The 18893-nt window shown below is 41.0% G+C and overlaps 1 protein-coding gene across 1 annotated transcript; it reads right to left on the bottom strand.

Annotated features, from left to right (window-relative positions):
• Positions 1-1132: 1132 nt before the first annotated feature.
• Positions 1133-17985, bottom strand: BEST3 (bestrophin 3). Its single transcript, XM_010209832.1, has 9 exons — positions 17834-17985; positions 16081-16175; positions 15295-15528; positions 10089-10243; positions 9338-9415; positions 8803-8955; positions 5384-5464; positions 4335-4486; positions 1133-2030 (listed from the first exon to the last, which is right to left on the bottom strand). Exons 1-9 carry the CDS (start codon positions 17983-17985, stop codon positions 1133-1135), a joined length of 1998 nt encoding a protein of 665 aa, XP_010208134.1.
• Positions 17986-18893: the final 908 nt, after the last annotated feature.

Here is an 18893-nt window from a genome sequence, read left to right as displayed (position 1 = left end):
GCAAGAGTGGCAGTGGAAAGGCCAGGTTGCTACCAGGAGGTTTAGGGAGGTGGATTGGCCACCCCTGCAGCAGCAGGAGCCACCTGATGCTGGTTGGAGTTTGGTTAATGGAGAACATGTGTGGTATATCTAGGTGGCAAGGGTACAAGGTAGGAGGGAAGGAAGCAGAGGGTAATTTTTGCTAACAGCCTTTGGCCATTTCATTGTCTTCCTGGGATGACTGCAGCCTGTGCACTTTCAGAGGGGATGACTTGCAGCCTGTGCACTTTCAGATGAAGATCTCTGCAAGAATGGAGCCCTAAGCTCAGTTTCCCGTGCAGCTCCATCACTATTCAAGAGTGCCACAGCCCTGCCATCACTAGGGAGGCCACCTGGGTACACCACATACATACAGACAGATGCTAGGCACACCACATACGCGCTCCAAGGAGAAGAGACTAAGGTTCACACCTCCCATGCTCAGCTCATCATCAATTTTGCCTCTTCACTTTTTCTTAATGAAGCTGAACAATTAATTCCTTTATTTTTCCACTCTCTAGTGACATAGCTTCAACAGGAGTAGGTCAGGCTCTTGCCTCATGCAAGAGAGGAGACTGATTTTTCAAGCACTCCCCCAGGCAGTGAGAGATGGTGGGCTGAATCTCTCCAGGCTGAGGAGAAAATTGAGCCCACACCTCTCCTTTTAGCCACTTGAGTAAAAACCAAAACTATTGGCGGGTCTTACAAGGATGCCACGGACCCTAATCTGAAGGAGCATCCAAAGGTAACAGTGTTCAGGGTGGATTTAAAGTGGACAGAGCCACCTATACCCTTCTGATAACCTTAGTGTTTTCTCTACATGAGCCTACACAGCTTACTGCTGTGTGCCCTTGATGGTTTGCAACCATTCCTTGAGGCTCTCAGTTCTCCCCGTAAATGTTTTCTCCACAGGGTCACAGATTTTCAGCCAGTGACCAAGTGGCTTAAAGCACATCACTTTGATGCCTCCTATTTAGGTGCCCAAAACCTCTGGTGGATGTTGCTCAAGACTTGTCTGAGCATCATGTCTGCCCCTCTGCACTTTCAGCAAATATGTGTGAAAACCACTTTCAAGAAAAGACAAGAAGTTCAGTCAAAACCAGGGGAGGCGTGATCAAAGTTTTCTTTCACTTTTCTCATTAGAAAATTCTACTATGGCTGTTTCTTTACTATCCAGGTTTTCCCATAAGTGCTGCATCTCAAATGTCTCTGGAGCAGCAGCAGAAGTAACATCACTGAAAGTCCTTTGTTGTGAGATTGTCTCAGAATCTGTTACAGATGGTGCAGTGTCAGTATTTGACACCGTACTGGGGCTATGGAAACTTGGTAAACTCCATCGCTGAAGGTTTCTCTCAGGATCTGTTACGAAACCTGCTATGTTACTGCCATGAGGCTCAAATTTGGGTTCACCTATCACTGTAGGAAGTGACTGATGCACCTCAGAGCCTGGGAGGTACGTGATCATTTCTGGGGGGAAAAAAGGATCATCCATAAGAGTCACATTTTCCTCAGTTAGGCTCCTTCGGAGTTTCTCTTCTGCCATGCTTGTGGTGAGCTCTGTTTGCAGATCTGGTTTGCCCAGCACATCAGGTGCTTTCTCCTCAGCTTCAGAGATGATGACCTCAGGAATTGGCTTGTTAGTCTCAGATGAGGTGTCACTGTCACCAAACTGTGCCTCATTCCTTGAGGTTTCAGTTATGGGTCCCAGATCTCGGCTACTATGAAGTCTGTAACTTCTGTCAACTCCTTCGTGTTTCTTCCTGAAGCTCGAGGTCGAGTGTCTCCCTCTCGTGTGCATTTCCTGCAGCCGCCTGATGTGCCCCTTTTCATCTGCTGGGAAAAACACCGAGTTCTCACTTGTCTGACGACTGTAGCGCCGGTGAGTTGGAGATGTAGGGCCCTCATGGACACTGAGAAATCTCTTGACTCTTCTCAGCACTGAATGTTGTCTTCGGTGTTTCTCCTCTTCCCAGGGCCACTCCTCTCCGTAGAGGAATTCTGTATCAGCCAACCTGTGAAATAAAGCCAGGTAGTAGGTGTCACTTACATATAGAAAGCGTGTGGCCTGCATGCACGTATAGCCCACTGTCTCAGCAGAAAGACATAGGAACAAAGGCCCTTAGTTCCCAGGGAAAGGCATGAAAGGGATGAGGCTGCCTTTGGAGCAGCCAAATCACACAGAAAGCTGTCCACATCCAAGTGTCTCTTCTCCTGAGGACCAGGCTGGGAGGGCATCCAGCCAGGCATCTGGCACCATTACGTATTTGGGCTGCACCTTATGTTTCAGATGCACATGGTTAGGCTTGCACTTAGGGTGGGGGAAAAGGGAGAAAGAAACCCTAGTCTGTGCTGCAGACACTTTTTTGGGAGAATCCTTTGAGTAAAGATAAGAAGAGTGAAAAAACTACTGGAAGCAGAGCACAAGGGTTTCAGAAAACATTGGAATTACTCAGATAGCCAAATCTTACTGACTTCTGGGCATGATAATGTGTCTCAAAGTCCCACTTGTACCCGGTACACTTTTCCTGATCAGCCTCAGTGGTTCATGAGAACTGCTATTGCTGTGTCTGTCAGGCAATTCAATATACATTACTGATGCAGAAGACAAGCCAAACCTGCTCAGTTACCTGTCTGTCCTTGTCCTGGCAAGGATGGCAAACTGGCTCAGGCCAAACCAGAGGCAAGGAGCAACGGTAACCCAGAGGGATGGAGAAACTTCATCCAGAGTTTGTGAAGATCAAAGAATCATATAGCTGTTTGGGTTGGAAGGAACCTTTAAAGGTCATCTAGTCCAACCCTGTCCTGCAATAAGCAGGGACATCTTCAACTAGATCAGGTTGCTAGAAGCCCTGTCCAACCTGACGCTAGATGTCTCCAGGGATGGGGCAGCTAACGCCTCTCTGGGCAACCTGTTCCATCTGTTGGCTTGAAGGCCTGGAGAAAACTTTGGGTTTGGGCTCAAGTTTTATATATTTTCTATGGACTTAGATGTTTTTGAAGTTTGCTTAAGAACTACCCTTTTTTTGCTTTTTTAAGAGATGGACAATAGAACAGTTCAGAGGAGAAAATAATTAATAAAAAGGTCAACACATCAGAGCTGTGTGCATTTCACAAGGGCTAACATGGAGCTCTCATTCAGTTCCCTCTTCACTTTTTTATATAAAGTGCTTCTTATTAAAAAAAATGCTTAATAATATTTCTTCTTTGCCACTTTTTTTTCTGTTAGCAATTGCACTAAAAGAAATTTTATATTCTGAGTTTTTCTGCTTTGTTTTTTTACTTTCTTCCTTACTTTTATTTTCATTTTGTAGCTTTTCCAGAAGGAAATAAATTCTGAAAAGGCTGTGTGTGACAAAAGGAACCTCTTTGTAATAAAATGCTTGCAAAAATGGGAAAAAAGGAGGTATAAAACTGAGAAAACACCAATATCCATGCTAAATTAAGCAAAAACTTAAGTGTATTTTATTTTGATAAAGGCTGGAAAATATTGAAAACATATAAATCTTCTTGAGATAAGTTTTAAATTCTAAAAAAATATCTACTTTAAAGTTTTAAAAAAGATTTTGAGATAAAAAATGCCTACTTACTCTGGTATTTATTCAGGCATGGTGGTATTTACCCTTACTGACCTGCTCTGCATTAAAGCATGTCACAAGTGTTTTAACTCTAAGCTAACGGGCCTATCACTGATTTCTTATATTGATCCTGACAACACAGGGCAATTCTACATCCTCTACATGTTTCTTTATAATGGCAGTGGTTATGTTAATCTCTGCAAGCAATTCCTCTTCTTCATCCCGTCACAAAATCTGATCTTTCCAACTCCCTCACCTAGAATATTAGCCAATGAAAAGTCATGCAATGTTTAAGGTAATTTCTTGTTTATCTTCACAAAAATATGGACTAGTTTTAGCCATTATCTAGTAACTAAACAAGCAAAGGAAAAGCTGTTTTTTTCTAATTGGAGGATTTATGAAGATGCTGTAGTAAATAAAGGGTAACTAAGAGAGGTCAATCACTGTCTTCAGGTGCCATCTTGTGCTCAGAGACCATCAACGAACCCTCTCTGCAAATGTACCATATTCATTAACTATACAATTCAAGCTATGGGTGCACAATTCACATGAGCAACACTTGGAGATATTGTCCCACCAACATCAGCCTGTCCACTCATTTCTAAAATCATTTCCCATTGTCATGTCCCCACTCACAGTATCTTCACAGTCCACAGACTTGCTCTGACTCTCTGTTGGTCAACATGGGCTGTAGGGGTGGTGATCTCTCTGATGGCATTAAGAACTCTTAGTGCCACTCACCCCATTTCAATAGTCGATCCAAGAAAAGAAGGAATACAGTAATCAGCAGCCGCTTTTGTGTAGGGTGGCCGTGCAGAGGAATCATTCCAGTAAATATCTTTCTCCATCCTTGGTAAGTTCATGTGCATCTCATCCACCGCCAGAAGTGAAACCTTGGATTTTTTTGGTATAAATCATGTCACTTTCAACATAGTACTGTATATGAAATGATCTGCTTTGTGCTCTGCTCTGTACTCCCTGGTTCAAAATGTCTTTCAGAAACCCTTTAAGGTAAGCTGCCTATGCCAGCCTAGACATTGGGAAGACCCTCGCTGTTATAAAATACACCTCCTACACCCTCCTATACTCATGAATGCATATACTTTATAGCAACTTGAGTCTTCTATGCTGCAAAGATATTCGCATCATATTGAAGTCCTTTCCTTATACATGATGCAGTTAAATGGACATGTGATCCTCCATGTGCTATGCGAAGCCTGTGTATAGTATTAGCTGGGGTCTGAGCTAATTAGGTTGAGAAACTTTCTGATAGGCTTGTGAACACCCTGTTCTAGGGCCTTCCAATATATTTTATACAAAGGGCTCTGAGGCTCCATAGCATGAGTAGCCTGAAGTGGTGTTCAGGACCCTGCTTGGTCTTTTTGGTATCTTCACTGCTTTTTTTTTTTTAAGGAAGATTCCTATACAATATTGTAATCTCTAGACATTCAGATTAGCAAAACATGTTCTTATCTGTGTGGGGATAGAAGGCTTTTGGATTTTACAGGATTGACCTACATTGTCTGTTTTTCCAGGCACAAAGTGAGCTTAGAGTTTGAGGTCAGCTGTTTGCACATTAGGTCAGGCATCATAAATGACAAATACCAAAATCAAGATACGTTAGCTTGTACAAACAAAATCTGGGGATCACAGCCATAGGTGTTTCAGGGAATTAATTTGTTTTGCTAATACTTGTTGCTCTTATTTTGTATTTCAATATTAGAAATAGGATTAAATGCAATGATAACCTACAGTACAGTAAAGCTGGAAGTAGAAATAAAACCAGCAACCTGTAAATTTCTATCGATGCACCAGTTAGTTTCAAAATCATCATCATCTTCTCCAAATGGATTAATAAGTTGTTCAGCAACCTGAAAGGAAAATGAGACAGTGAATAGTGGTTGGCATGCCATGTCAGGGCTGCTGCTGCAGAGAAAATAAGATTGGGTTTTTCCCTCTCTCCCTGCCTGTCACTTGCAATCATAGCTTGAGCTCCTGTGTGAGGATTTTGCCAGCCTAGTGAAGGAACAGCTTGCTTTCCCTATAGATTCATACCTCCATGCCTCACTGCTGCTGTCAATCATGATTGTCAGTGCTGGGCTCCTGGGAATTGAGACAAGTCTGGGCCACAGTAATTGGCACATAAGATAGTCATTACCTTTCCTTACTGTTGTCTTTGGCTGATTTAAATGAATGATTTAGCAGCTAGAGGCCCTGTTATTTCATTATGGTCTGCAACACCCCACCAGCCCATTGGGCCAGTACTCCCAAACCCTGCAGCTGGAGTCTGTCAGAGGAAGAAGAACTTCAGCTCAGCCCTCAGCCCCTGCTTCTGTATCAGGGATGCTGCTGATGGCATCCCTCTGAATCTTTTCAGGAAAAGCGTCCCACCAAAAGATTTGACCCAAGTGGGCCCTGTGCATCATGCTAGACAAAGCCAAGAGAGGGGATCTGAGTGTGTTCTTTAATCTAACCTGCTATTTTGGATTTCTGTACATCAAATCATTAAAATTGAAGGAGAGAAACCCATGCTGTGGAAGAGACATCTGAATAGTGAGCTCAGACACCTTTGTGGTGAAGAGCCTTAGGCAGGTAACTAGGCTGGGAAAGGAAACTGCTCTGACTGCCCCATCCTGCCCCCTCAGAATAAATAAATGGAAAAAAAAAAAAAAGAGAGAGAGGAAAAAACCCAGAGACAACTTCCTCATCCCCATGATTACCAAAGTAGATCGTGGGGAGAAAACTCATGGCTGCTAGGAGGGAAATACAATACGAAATATGACTTTTGTTTTTTTAAAGAAAAAATTTGGGGAAATTTGGACTGCTTCTCTCTTTCTAAGTTCCTTGGTACACTGAGACCCCTTCACGCTTTTCTCCTTCTGTTTGTGTTTTGAAGCCTTGATTTTGAAGATGATCACATTCTTGCCGACCCTCCCAGATCTTCCTGGTAGTGACCAGGGCCCTGCACAGGACCAGTGGCCAGGCCTTCAGTTTAACGTGGATATGGATGAGGCATTTATATGATCAAACAGCCCAGCTTGTGAACCTTGCTATGGATGGCTATGATTTCAGTAACTTCAACAGTAAAGTGGTCATTCCCTGGCTATTTATTCCTTTGTGCTTCTGGGTTGTACCATTGGGTAAGCACTTGCTGATTCTCCTAAGCCACCACTTCCCAGGCCAGCAGTGGAAGACAACAAATGAACTGCTGAGCGGACTAGCATGACAAAAACACCTGTAAGGCAGGAGGAATAAAAAGGAGATGGGACACCTCTGATCATACTCATTGGTCCGGTCAATGGTGTTAAATTTTGGGTACAGCTATGGAAGTGCTGCAATAGGAATGAGACAGAATAGGCACTGAATTGTGGCTCTCCAGGGAAGACACTGGATCACCGCTCAAAAATCAACGGCAAAACCTGCCACATGAGCTAAAAAACAGTGAGCAGGGTTGAGATACAGGGAACAGCAGTGGCAGCTTTTCACTTGACTGACCTAGTCCTGGCATGTGAGACACTTTATTCTCTAGAAAGGAATGTATTTCTGGACAACTAAGCCCTGTATTTGGACGGACCGTCTATCCCTGTAATGAAAATGGTGATTTAGAAGTGTCTCACCTGATGGGAAACTTTGCTCCCATATTGTAGGTGTAACAAACCAGGCCTGAGGCCAAGGAATGAGCTCAATATAGCCATCATTTCTGAGGAATTGCCAAGTTACTGGAAGTCAATAGCTCTGGGGCCTTTCTGCAGCCTGACAGCCAAACCCCAATGCACTCAGCAGGAAACATGCTCTAACCTTCAAGACAGAAATATCCTGATTCTGGGCCACTTCAGGTTTGGACAAACCTGAAAAGTCTGACGGAGCACTGCCAATATTAAATTTGCTTTTCAAAACTGCTTCTCCTCCCTTTCATTTCCTTATGCACAAGATTTTTCAGCTACAATGGCATCTCGTACCTGCTGTAGCCAGGAGTTGGCTGGAAGCCCTGAGCCTAACTGGAAGCAATGCTACTGACAGCCTTGACTGCCAATGAAAGAGAAACTGTTCCTCCATCAGGAACGCCAGCAGGGAGGTCAAGCTTGCGGTTTTTAACCAGCTAGTTAAACCCTAGGAGACATTGCCTCACATTTCTGCAGGAGCAGTGTGCTCCCTCTGCTGCACTAGCCTCCCTTCCCCTCTCTCCCACTCCCCTCTAGGCTGGTCCCTGTGTGGCAAACCCCTTTTCCCCTGCCAGTTTTCTAGGACACAGGACTGGAAGAGCTTGCCCTGCAGGCACTTTGCTTTCCTCCATGCTCTTCCAGCTCATTGTGCCTGCCTCTCTACTCTGCCCTTTGGAGCTGGCTGAGGGAAGGGGGCTCGAAAATGGCACAATTTTGTGCATTTTATATTCTAACAGAAAAGTTAGCTCTAAGATTTCATCCGAGTAATAATCCCAAAATGAAATCTTACTGCACATAGACCCTAATGTACTAATTTGCTTTTTAGCTGAAACTTTTTTCCCAGTCATTCTTCCTTGATACTCACTGCAGAGGAGAGAATTGCCATGCAGTATGTGGCTTAATTAGTCGACTATAAGATCGATAGCGATGTGTTTAACTGTGCAGGCATCGATGGTGTGATGGGTAGTATCTAATTTCTCCTATAACTCTTCTTTTTAATGAGCATTTTTGTGTGGTTGTATCCAATATTGCCTGTCACTATTTGATAGCCCTCTGGAACTGGAGACCTTTAATTGCCTGTACCTGATTAAGCTAACAGCAGACACTAAAGGCTGCCTTTGATCATGAGAAGAAAGTATGAACTGGTCCCTTTCAGCCCATGCCAGTTCTGCAGCACTATTTGCCCATCACAGAGCAGAGTGGGAGAAAGATTGGTTTTTACAAATCTTTCAACTGTCATTTTATTGTCCAAGTCCTGAGACCCAATTTTGCTGGAGTAATAGTCCCTTGAGGAGTCTTGGCATGTGGATGCACTAGTCCTACTAAGATGGGCTCTTTCAGGTTTCTGACTGTATTTTTACTGTAAGATCTGTCAAGTGGAATTAAAAATGCATTGCATGAAGTTTCTTTAAGACCACAGAACACTTTGGAGTGACTTCAGCTTTGCTACAATTGCTACAAATCTGCTGCCCTGAATTCAACTCTGATATCTTCACCAGCCCCCTTGGGGAGGGTTCCCCAATGACCTTTCCAGAAAGCTAGTTTACCTTGAGCCATCCTGCGTAGAAGAAGAACTGTAACAGGGTGAAGATTGGAATGTAAAGATCTAAGTCATGTCCCTGATACCCTTGGTCAGTATCCAAAAATTGGCGCCCTATCAGGCAGGCAAAGAAAAAAGTATAGACTGCGAGAGTAACAACCTGCAAAGAATGAAACTTGGTTGAAATCATGCAGTAATACATTCTTATGCAAGGCCTCTGACTGCCTTTTGGCATACAGTTTACTAAATGGTAGGGAGGTATTATGAACAGAGTCCACAACAATGACTATAGCCAGGAAGAAGACCCAGGAAAGAGAAAAATATTTCCATGCTTCCCTCCCCTTTCCCAAATTATGCAAGGCCTTCAAAACATCTCTGCATTAAATATCACCTCAATAGTTAGCCAGGTGTCCATGATCCTGTGGGAGTCAATGAGGGCATAACAGCTCAGAGACTCTGGTTGAATCTGTGGATGTTTTGCACCAAGCTTACCTTCTGTGGAAATTGTGTTTTGAATTTTATAAAGGATAACAGCTCAGTACCTGGGTGTAGACCAGTGGAATTCCAACCCAGTCATAACCAAACAAAAGACTACACCAAGACCGGTACTTATTCATCTCCTAAAAGGAAAAGAAGAGAAAAACCAAACCCCAACAAACTGCAACTGCATGGCATTCAGTTCTAAAATAGAAATATTTTGTTACAGTTATTTTTTCTCAGACATAAAAGGACAGGGAGGTATGAAAGTTTAGTATAAATAAATTGATACCATAACTATATCCAGCACCCCATTGTCACACTTGAATACTCTCTTTATGGAGTTGGAATGCTCAGTATATTATGTATTTCTTCACAAATGATCTTTTGTTTCTATCTTATCCACAGCCTAGTGATACATGAAGGGGAATATATTATGTCATAAAAAGGATGTTTGACCACTTCATGAAATATTCAGGGAGATTATCTTCCCTCAAACTGACATTAAAATCATCAAAATGTCAAATTACTCTTTTTTTTCTGCAGCAATGGAACAAGTATGAAGTTACTATAATTTTTTACTTGTCAATTTGTTGCTTCAATTAATATCTTCTTAGTCATAAAAATACAATCTCAGCAAACTGCTGCTGTGTGTGCTTGAGTGCATCAGTACACAGAGAAAAGTGGTATAAATCCTGAGTAAGATCGTTTAGGTGATACTGGAGAGCTGTGCATACTAAACAAAATTATGTAAGCAAAAAGCTAACACATAGAGATTTCAGATTGGTTTTCTGTAGATTTACTTTTTCTACTTACATTCATCAGTGTCTGCAGATCTACACTGTCTCGAATTCTTCCCTCTTTTCGTGCCTTTGATGCCAAATTTCCAAACCAGACAAACGGAACCCAGTATTTCAAGTGGGGAGACCTCAGGTCATCAAAAAGTTTTCTCTCATATCTTGTCATAAAACCTGTTTCACCCCCCAAAAAACCCCAAAATTCTTCATTTATTCTGTATTTTAAGTGCTACTTATATTAGAAATTTTGAACATGAACTTTGTTAAATACTATTTATAATTCTAACTAGTAGCCTTTTCCTATTCTTTTTGTTTAGCTTTTTGACAGGCTCTTGCTTGAAACAACTTCTTTTGGCAACAACTACCTACACAAAATCCCTCTTGATTAATACAGACAATAATTTACTCTTACTGTGTTCTCATATCTGACTGGTGACATATTGTAGATAGATATGATACTAAGATTTGTACAGATTACTCTCTAGTTTCATAATCTACTTTCAGAAAAACAAGAAGCTGGATATATCAGTCAAGAAACTGTCACTTTGCATCAGTGATGGCTTTTAGCAGCATCTCAGTGTATGTCGTAAGAGCAGTTACATGACCTTTGGGTTCCGATATTTTTTTGGTAAATCTGCAAAGCAATGAGCAAGCAACAGAGGATATGCATGAAACAGAACTCAACAGTGAGTGTGCCTTCTGCCAGAAAAATGTTTCCCTGCCAGATTGTGTTTCATGTTTTCCTTGGGGTTACGAAGGCGTGCAAAGAGATGGAAAAGGAATTGCACTCAGAAATCCCGCAGCTAGTGGGACACCAGAACAGACAATGTGCTGTGAGGTCGCAGGCTGAAGCTGCCCTCTGCCTGGCAATATGCCTTGCTGGTGTGCTGGGAAGGTATTGCATTTCCTGCAGAGCTGCTCTGGCCTTGTGAAGCTCAGCTTCCCCTTGCTGCAAGCAAGTCCAAGGTCAGAGAGCAGGGGAGCCAGGGCTGTGTGTGATAAAACCTGCATCAGAACAGCTTACTGCCTGGGACTGGCATGGGAGCAGTTGGTTTTAGGAGCAACACCTCCACTCCTTTGGATAAGAGAGCTCTGCTCTGCTTCTGTCCTCCTTCCACCCAGCCTTTGAGAGGGACAGCCTTAGAAAATTCATGCGGGGAGCTCCACATTTTCCTGTGTCTAAATCCTGGGTTCTCAGCAATTGGAGCAATCTTCAGGTTTGAGGGATCTTGGTTTTTGTTCAGGAGTGTGTAATTCATACCAGGATAACTATAAGGCTTCTTTTGTTGTATTGACCTTAGCTCTAAAACAAGACAAAGTTAGCAACATGACAGACTCAAAATGGTTGGCTCAGCCAATTAATTACAAGTTTGAGTGCTGAAAATTCAATAAGGGAACTGAGAATAGACAGAATTTTTTTTCTAGTCTCCAACTAAGAATTGGCCCATTGTTGCTAACATTGCTGAAGATGCATGAAGCAGCAAATAAACCTCAAACAAATACACAAACTCAGTTGTGTTTTGTACAAAAATTTGAATAAGGTGAAAGGAGATTTGTAAATATGGTGACCTTCTTAAATATTCTGCTGGTGAGAAAAATGTCAGCGTCATACAGTTGCAACAATTAATTACTGGAGGTATGAAATACTGTGAGTACTGAGAAGGAACCCAAGGGCTGGACAGAAAATTCTATGGAAGAGTTAAAGTTCATCAGCAAGATATAGAACTACTGGAATTTGAGAAAAGAATAAGATGCAGCTTTTAAAAAGTCTCTGGGTAGTTTGCAGTTGGCTCTCATAATCAACTGTACAGAAACAGGCAATCAGACAAATCAACCTGCTAGTCATGACTCCTACAAGTCAGTCTTTCAGGCTGCTTTTGATTTTTGGTTGGCCAGCCTGCTCATTATGGGGTGGGAAAAGATGTTTCTATGGGGCTGAAAAAGACAGACAGATTACCAGAAAATTCACAGTCCAGAATAAACACTGTATGAAAATCACTTGAGTGGCTCTGGGAAGTCATCATCTGCAAGGTGTTTGTGTTTATATTAATTAAATATTCTCTTTGATTAATATTAATAATGGCTAACATTCTTATCACAGAAAATAGTCTGGATTGCTCTTCCTCCTGGTGAAGGTTATGGCAATATGAAAACCACGTAGTTTGGAATTGCTTGCTGTTAATGTGGTGGTAAAGAAACACTTTTTCAAATACAGGGGAGAATGTCAAACCTCAGCTATTAAAGTCAAAGGATTTCTAAGTATAGTCACACTATATATTTTTTTTTCAAGAGTATTCAAAGAATTAACTGAGGAATTCTTTGAAGAAGAATGCTGTTTTTGTGAAGCACTGTAAGACTAGAGCAGCTCTAGAAATCGGGAAATATTTAGGAAATACTGTGCCAAGATCTTGAAAACAATGGCGTAAGGAATGACAGGACACAGTATCCTTGCAAAGTATAAGAAGCTTGACATGGATGCAATCAATAAGGAATCAAAGGATACTAATGCAAACAGTGTCGGACAAAGTGATCTTATGGGACTATTATTGATGAGAACACAAGCCTGGCTGGAAAAAAAATAATTTGTGCTGTCCCTCAAGTGATTTGAAAAGTATTCAGTTCTCTTGTCAAAACAATGGCTTGAGACAAGGCTGGTTCAGAGTACCCACATCAAATAATTGGAAGACGGATTGTTAGAGAAGAAGGAATGAACAGTGGTCATCTCCCACACTCTCCAGAGTGTGCTAAAAATGATCAAGTAGATCAAAGTTTTGCTCTCTATTTCTGTGTTGTGTGTGAAAGAATTTAGGTGTTTCCCTCCAGCAGAGAGTTTGGGACTGCAGACTTCAACCATCTGTAAGTATTCATGTCGCCGAACTCATGCCTCGTGTTTCTCTTCATTGTTTCCCATCAGCTGTTTTGGGCTGCTCTCTGCACAGCTGCTAACTCATAATGCATGATTTTTAAGACTTATGTTCTTCAGCACTTAACTTCTCTCTTGGGTCTTGCAGTCAACAGGATTGGTACACTCAAGGCTACTGCTAGGCATTTGATGCCTACGGCATATGTGCCGCAGTACGCAGTATCATAATGTCATAAATCTACATGCACCTACTGCCTACAGCTTCATAAAGTGAGGTAAAGAAATGAAAAACAGTTTAGAAGAGTTTGGAAAAAGATTTGCCACCTAAGACCATCCCTTGTAGGGAGATACTACAGAAAGTGAAGCTCCTAAGTTTATTCATGCCTACATGCACTCTGCTAACGGGTAGCTATTGAGAGAAAACAGCGTTTTCGTCTAATGAAAGAAAGAATAACCCAAATCTGTTACAAAAATCCGGTGACTAGAAGAAGACTCTGTGCAAGTTCAGACTGAGAACAAAATTTCACTTTTTGATAGCAAGTTCACCCTTGTGATCACTAGAATGTGATGTAGTCTCCATTATACTCAGCTGAATTTTAAATCAGGGATGGTTATATTCCTAGAAGATACTATAGCTCAGTCAGAAACTGCACCACGATAAAGGATGTCGTGAGTAAGCTTTTATGCCTTGTGTTATGGATGAGTCAGACTAGATTACCATGATACTGTTCTCAGTTTTAAGACCTACAAATTTAAGCAGTTCACTTGCTGAAAAGAGAAATGCATAGCACTAGTTATGCTGCGGCAGTTCTCAGTTGGATAGTGAAATGCAAAATCGGCACAAGTTGTTTCAATGATGACTGTGCTGTACGTATTAGATTCTGCCATGCACGTTCATATTAAATGTTGCACTCCCATGCAGTCTGATATGTACTGCCATGGGGAGCTAGGGAGAGGATAATTGCAGAGTACTGTCTTAATTGCTGGATGTTAATAGGAGCAAAATATACTCTCAAGTGCTCAGTACTGCATCAACAAAAAATTCTGTGGCACAATATATATTAAAGCCTACAGAATAAGTACTGAAATCCACAGAGATGACTACACTATCAATACCTAGTCATAGAGTTTACAGAATATTTTCCACTGTTGGAAAAAACCCCACACTTGTCTTCCAGTCTACATTTTTTTTACAATGCTGCAACATTTTGTCTCTTTTGGAACAGATTGTCTTTAGCAATAGGGAGGCAGAGCTGGATTAGCCTGCTGGAAATGTTGTAATTTTCCAGTGTGTACTAGAAGCAGATTGCTGGGGAGAGTAACAGAAGCTGCCTTGACCTCTTGCAGGCTCAGGTAAACAGTTTTGTTGAACAGCACAGGGAAGTTAAAAACCCAACTGAATCTAACATAAATGGTTTTCTTTTTTCTTTTTCAGTAAGGTCAGTGCATTCTGTACTTTGCCTGGGTTTCATTTTTAACATCCAAAGCTTCTCACAAGTATTTGAAATGTATATATGTATATATACACTGCATATTTTAACTTGCTACAACTCTGCTTACTAATCTCTGCCAAAGTAAGAATTTTAAGAAGTGCAAGGCATTCAATAAGAAAATGTATAACTTGTATGAACTGATCCTCGCATCCCTGTGCTGGTGTTGACCCCTGACTCTGACCAAGCCAGTCAGAAGACACGGCATCACACCTTGCCTTTAAATACTCAGCAGTCCTTCATAGACAAGCAAACTCTAACATGATTTAACTCTCTTCCCCATCGTCATAGTCACTCTGTTACCAAAACAGAAATAAATACATACTTAATACTTTATTTATTCTTGATAAACTAAGCTTAAGATGAGACCATAAATGTAAAGAAAATACCCTTGCCATTGGAGGGTTTTAAGTGTACCACAAAATCTATGACCTACACAATGTACTTACAAATAATTGAGATAAAGCTGTACTTGTGAAGTGCCTGCAGAGAACAGTCTCTGATACTCAAGACAAGGTTATACTCTAGACATCAAGGCAATGCTGTATAACAAGTCACAATTACAACTGTATCATACTACAGCACAACTACATTATTTTTCATGCTTCGGAGAATGTTGTATTTGCTCCATACACCTGTCTGTTCAGGGCAGGCCCCATGGTGTCTGAAAGTAGGTTCATGTAGAAGCCTCAACTCATTTTGTTTCTATAGCATCACTAGATGAAGAGCATTAAAGATGCTCATACTAACGTGGGTTAGTATGAAGCAGACATGAGGCAGAAGAGGAAAGAAAAAATGAGTCTGGCTCCTTCCCTCCCTGAGACCCTGCGAGGGAAAGGAAAGACATTCTGGGAAGAAGGACTTGGTAGTACCTGCCCCTACCACGTGGTCCATGGTGGGAAACCTTTTGTAGACAGCTGTGCTCACAGAGCGAAAGATCAGCAGGGATGTTAAGTTCACGTAACGCATGAGAGTCCTCCTTAACAAGCGCCCATATTCATCTCTGCCCTGGACACAGCTAGAGATGAGGAACATCAGTCGATCTGGCCATGGCAGGTTCACAAACTGATTCCACCAGCGGTTCACCACCAAAGTAACGTAGAAACCTGAGGATTAGAAGGAAGAAAAAATGAAAGTCCAGTGCTTGTCAGGATTTCTGCTTAGGGTACTTTGATTTAGTTTGCAGAGTGTTATTCATGTCATTAAGCTGCTACATTTCCCAGAATAAATGCAGTAAGGCACGTCAAAACCCAGGATGCAATCAATGCTAATTATTTAATAGACACTGCAACTTAATGCTCTGTTCCACCTGAATATCTCGCACACGTGAACTTCCAAATTTCCTCTTCTGTAGTAAATCTTGAGTGGATTTAGTGCTTTGAAAGATCAGGCACAATGTATGAGTGTTAACGGGCACTATATATGTATACACACATATGGAGACTTCTTTGTTGGTATACTAAGTGCATGAGAACAAGTGTTGATGTGACACAAGTGACCTGAATTTAAGGAGACCTGTTGGGAGACGATGATTTCATTGTGAGCCTCTAACCTCCCATATGCCCCTCAGCTCTGAAATGCTTCCATGCATGGACATTCACAAAATGCCTAAACAGAGACAGAGTTGGGGAATAATTTCATATGTAACTGGTACTTACCAAGCACAAAAGTTACTGGGATTTGTTCAGCATATTTGTCACAGTAAATTGCTAATTTTTCAAAGAACCGTTTTTGGCTACCTGTAAGAAAAAATCTGCAGCAAAAATAAAATGTATCTGTCCTTTCATAATATACTGGCATTAGCTACAAAGTAGCTATAAATATAAAGTACATAGAAATAATAGATATGTACAATTAAGAACAACCTTGGTTAATGTCTTAAAGTGCTAAACACTTCTGGCATGTAATAAAGAAGCTGGAGGAGAAGACAATATTATTCCCTGGTCTCTGCAGTTTTCTCATGACTAATTTGACTGGATCAATGCACTTGGAGAATTAGTTTGCTATCTCACACAGGACAACAGTGACAATAAGCCATAAGTCTGCATGTAGAGCTTATTCTCATTTTTCAGAAGGCTATTTAATAAATGCTCAGTTTAGCTTGAACTAGCAATCTGTAATTGTTCTTATTTGAAAGTGCTGCATTGTTACATCATTTTTCACTCTTGTGAAATTTCTTTTTCCACAAGATTAAAATCGCAATAACTTTATTTATTGTGCCGTGAGGAAAATATTCACTAGGTGATAGAAGATGACTCGAACATGACAGCTCCTGCCCATGGAGAAAGATATCTAATGCAATACAGAAAGTTTAAATAAAAACAGGGGTTTTTATTTGTATAGATGAGTATTACAGTTGTTCTTTGATTTCATATAAAAAGAATATATGAAAAGTATCTGGTAAGTTTTGCTTACACTTGTGCAATAAAACCTAGAGTGTATATAGAAGGCTTTCCATGGTGTATTTACTACTGTCTTTAATTGCCTTACATTTCAGTATAACTAGATTAATTTAAATAAGTGTGAGACTGGTGTTTCTTTACACATGAATGCTGTAATCTTCTTTCCGAGTTTACAGGCATAGATTACTGAACATTTCTGAAAATTAGTGATTAATCACAGACAAACTGAAGCTCATTTTCTCCTTGCTTCACATAAAAAGCAAACACTGAGGTCTGATTACAGATCACAGTAAGAGCTGAATCATGATTTTGATACTTATATGTAGTGTACTTCACCAATTAAAAGTTTCACTGTACTAACTGATGCACTGCAGCTGTCATACGGGTGTTTAATTCACATCTTGGTGCAAGAAGTAACTCTCCTATGTGACCCTCCCAGGTGATGGGTGACATAGAGGTATTAACCTGTCTGGTCTCCATGCAGTTTGCAAGTTTAAAAACAAAATTGTTCACGCCATCTTAGCTGCAAGCAAAACTTTGCTTTTCCTGATTATATAACCTGACTCATAAATTATTACCTTTCAGAGTTGTTAAAGAAATTACCACTGAACAACTGAAGGCACAGTTCTGCAAGTAGAATGAAAAGTCTATATCATTCAAAGCAGAGGCACGCTTGCCACCGTCAACTCAACATCAGACTGACAAAAGCTATATAACATGGGCTAGCTGTAGGTGTTTATTTAGCCTAACTTCAGTAGGATTGTTGCTCAATACTGAGCTGAAAGTAAAATCGGCTGAATATAATAGACAGCATTTGATTTATATCCTACATGCTTCCCCTGGAACATTAAAGTAAACTTGGAAAGGAAAGGACATTAGAAAAGGTCCAAGAAAAAAACAGTAATTATGTAGTAGCCACCCCCACCCCCTCATCATTCATCAGCCTAACACTATGAAGTGTGAAACTTCAGTATAACATTCAATGAGATGTGAATTGGAAAGAGTGTACCTGTATAATACACTTATCGCTGTGTAAAGAGTAGCAAAAACAATAAATTCTCTGTACAGCAATTTGTAGATGCTGCCTTTCCACTTTAGGAGTAATCTGTGAAATCCAAAGAAAGTGGCATTTGCTACTTTGCTGGAATAAGTGACTGTCATCGTCTTGGCAGGCTGTGCCTAGAAACAGCAGAAGAGAAGCAGGAAACCAACAACGTTTTAGACAGTGTATCCTAACTGAATGTACCCTTGTATAGACAGATCATAGATATACACACAGAGAGACACAGCCTGTGCCTATAGTAGTATATGGTAGTATACATAAATACATGCTGCCCATATTTATACATATAGAAAGAGAGAGAGAAATAAAAACCTTGAAGTTACAAGCCCTATTGAGACCTGCAGGTCAACTGATGCGCAGCTGTATTACGGCTTTATCTCAAAGACTGCCCAAAAGCAACAGCTAGCACCGAATGTAGCCACCTGCCTGGGTAGCAGCAGCAGGGACATGTTACACCTCTCAAGTCTCTGCTTACTCTCAGTTTGCTCCAGCCTGGTGTGAGCAAAGAAAAGGAAGTAAATTTCTTGATTTTTTTCTTTTTTTCCAAAACTTTGTCAGCACCCCATCACGAGAAGTAAAGCTGAATTCCACAAACTCACCTTCCTCTCCAGACAGTATTTTTAGCTGGCTTTGGTAACGATACTCATCTAAAACCAAATGAGATTTGGAGACTGCCTCTCTCATTAACAGTTATGACAGCAGCTGAGAACAGCTGAGGAACCCTGTTATTTCTTGGCTTGGCAGCTAGACATACTCATCAATACTTCAGCATTGCATGGCCATGCAAAAAAAAAAAAGCCATAGGGTTGCTCAGGTAGACAGCTTGTGCCACTGTAATTAAAGCAGTACTGAAAGCATACATGTAAACATTTCATGCTGAGTTTGTTACTTGCTTACCCAGTATAGGGAGATGATACAGGAACTTGTGTGTGCTTTAAAAAAAACCCTAATTCCAAACATGGATGAAAGCAGTTTTGTACAGCATGCAAGAAAGACAGTAACTAAG

Source organism: Colius striatus, chromosome 1 (assembly GCF_028858725.1).
Source record: "Colius striatus isolate bColStr4 chromosome 1, bColStr4.1.hap1, whole genome shotgun sequence".
NCBI classification, from domain to species: Eukaryota; Metazoa; Chordata; class Aves; order Coliiformes; family Coliidae; genus Colius; species Colius striatus.
The sequence above is the reverse complement of the archived record's forward strand: the minus strand, read 5'-3'. Positions and strand labels throughout refer to the sequence as shown.

Bases quoted from the DNA above. Each gene is read 5' to 3' on its own strand.
- BEST3 (XM_010209832.1), bottom strand. From the start codon at position 17,985: ATGACAGTCACTTATTCCAGCAAAGTAGCAAATGCCACTTTCTTTGGA. The intron at 10,244-15,294 runs GTACTACCAAGT...GGGGTGAAACAG, and splicing joins GGACCACGTGGTAGGGGCAG to GTTTTATGACAAGATATGAG. The intron at 5,465-8,802 runs GTAAACTAGCTT...TTTTCCTTTCAG, and splicing joins TCTACGCAGGATGGCTCAAG to GTTGCTGAACAACTTATTAA.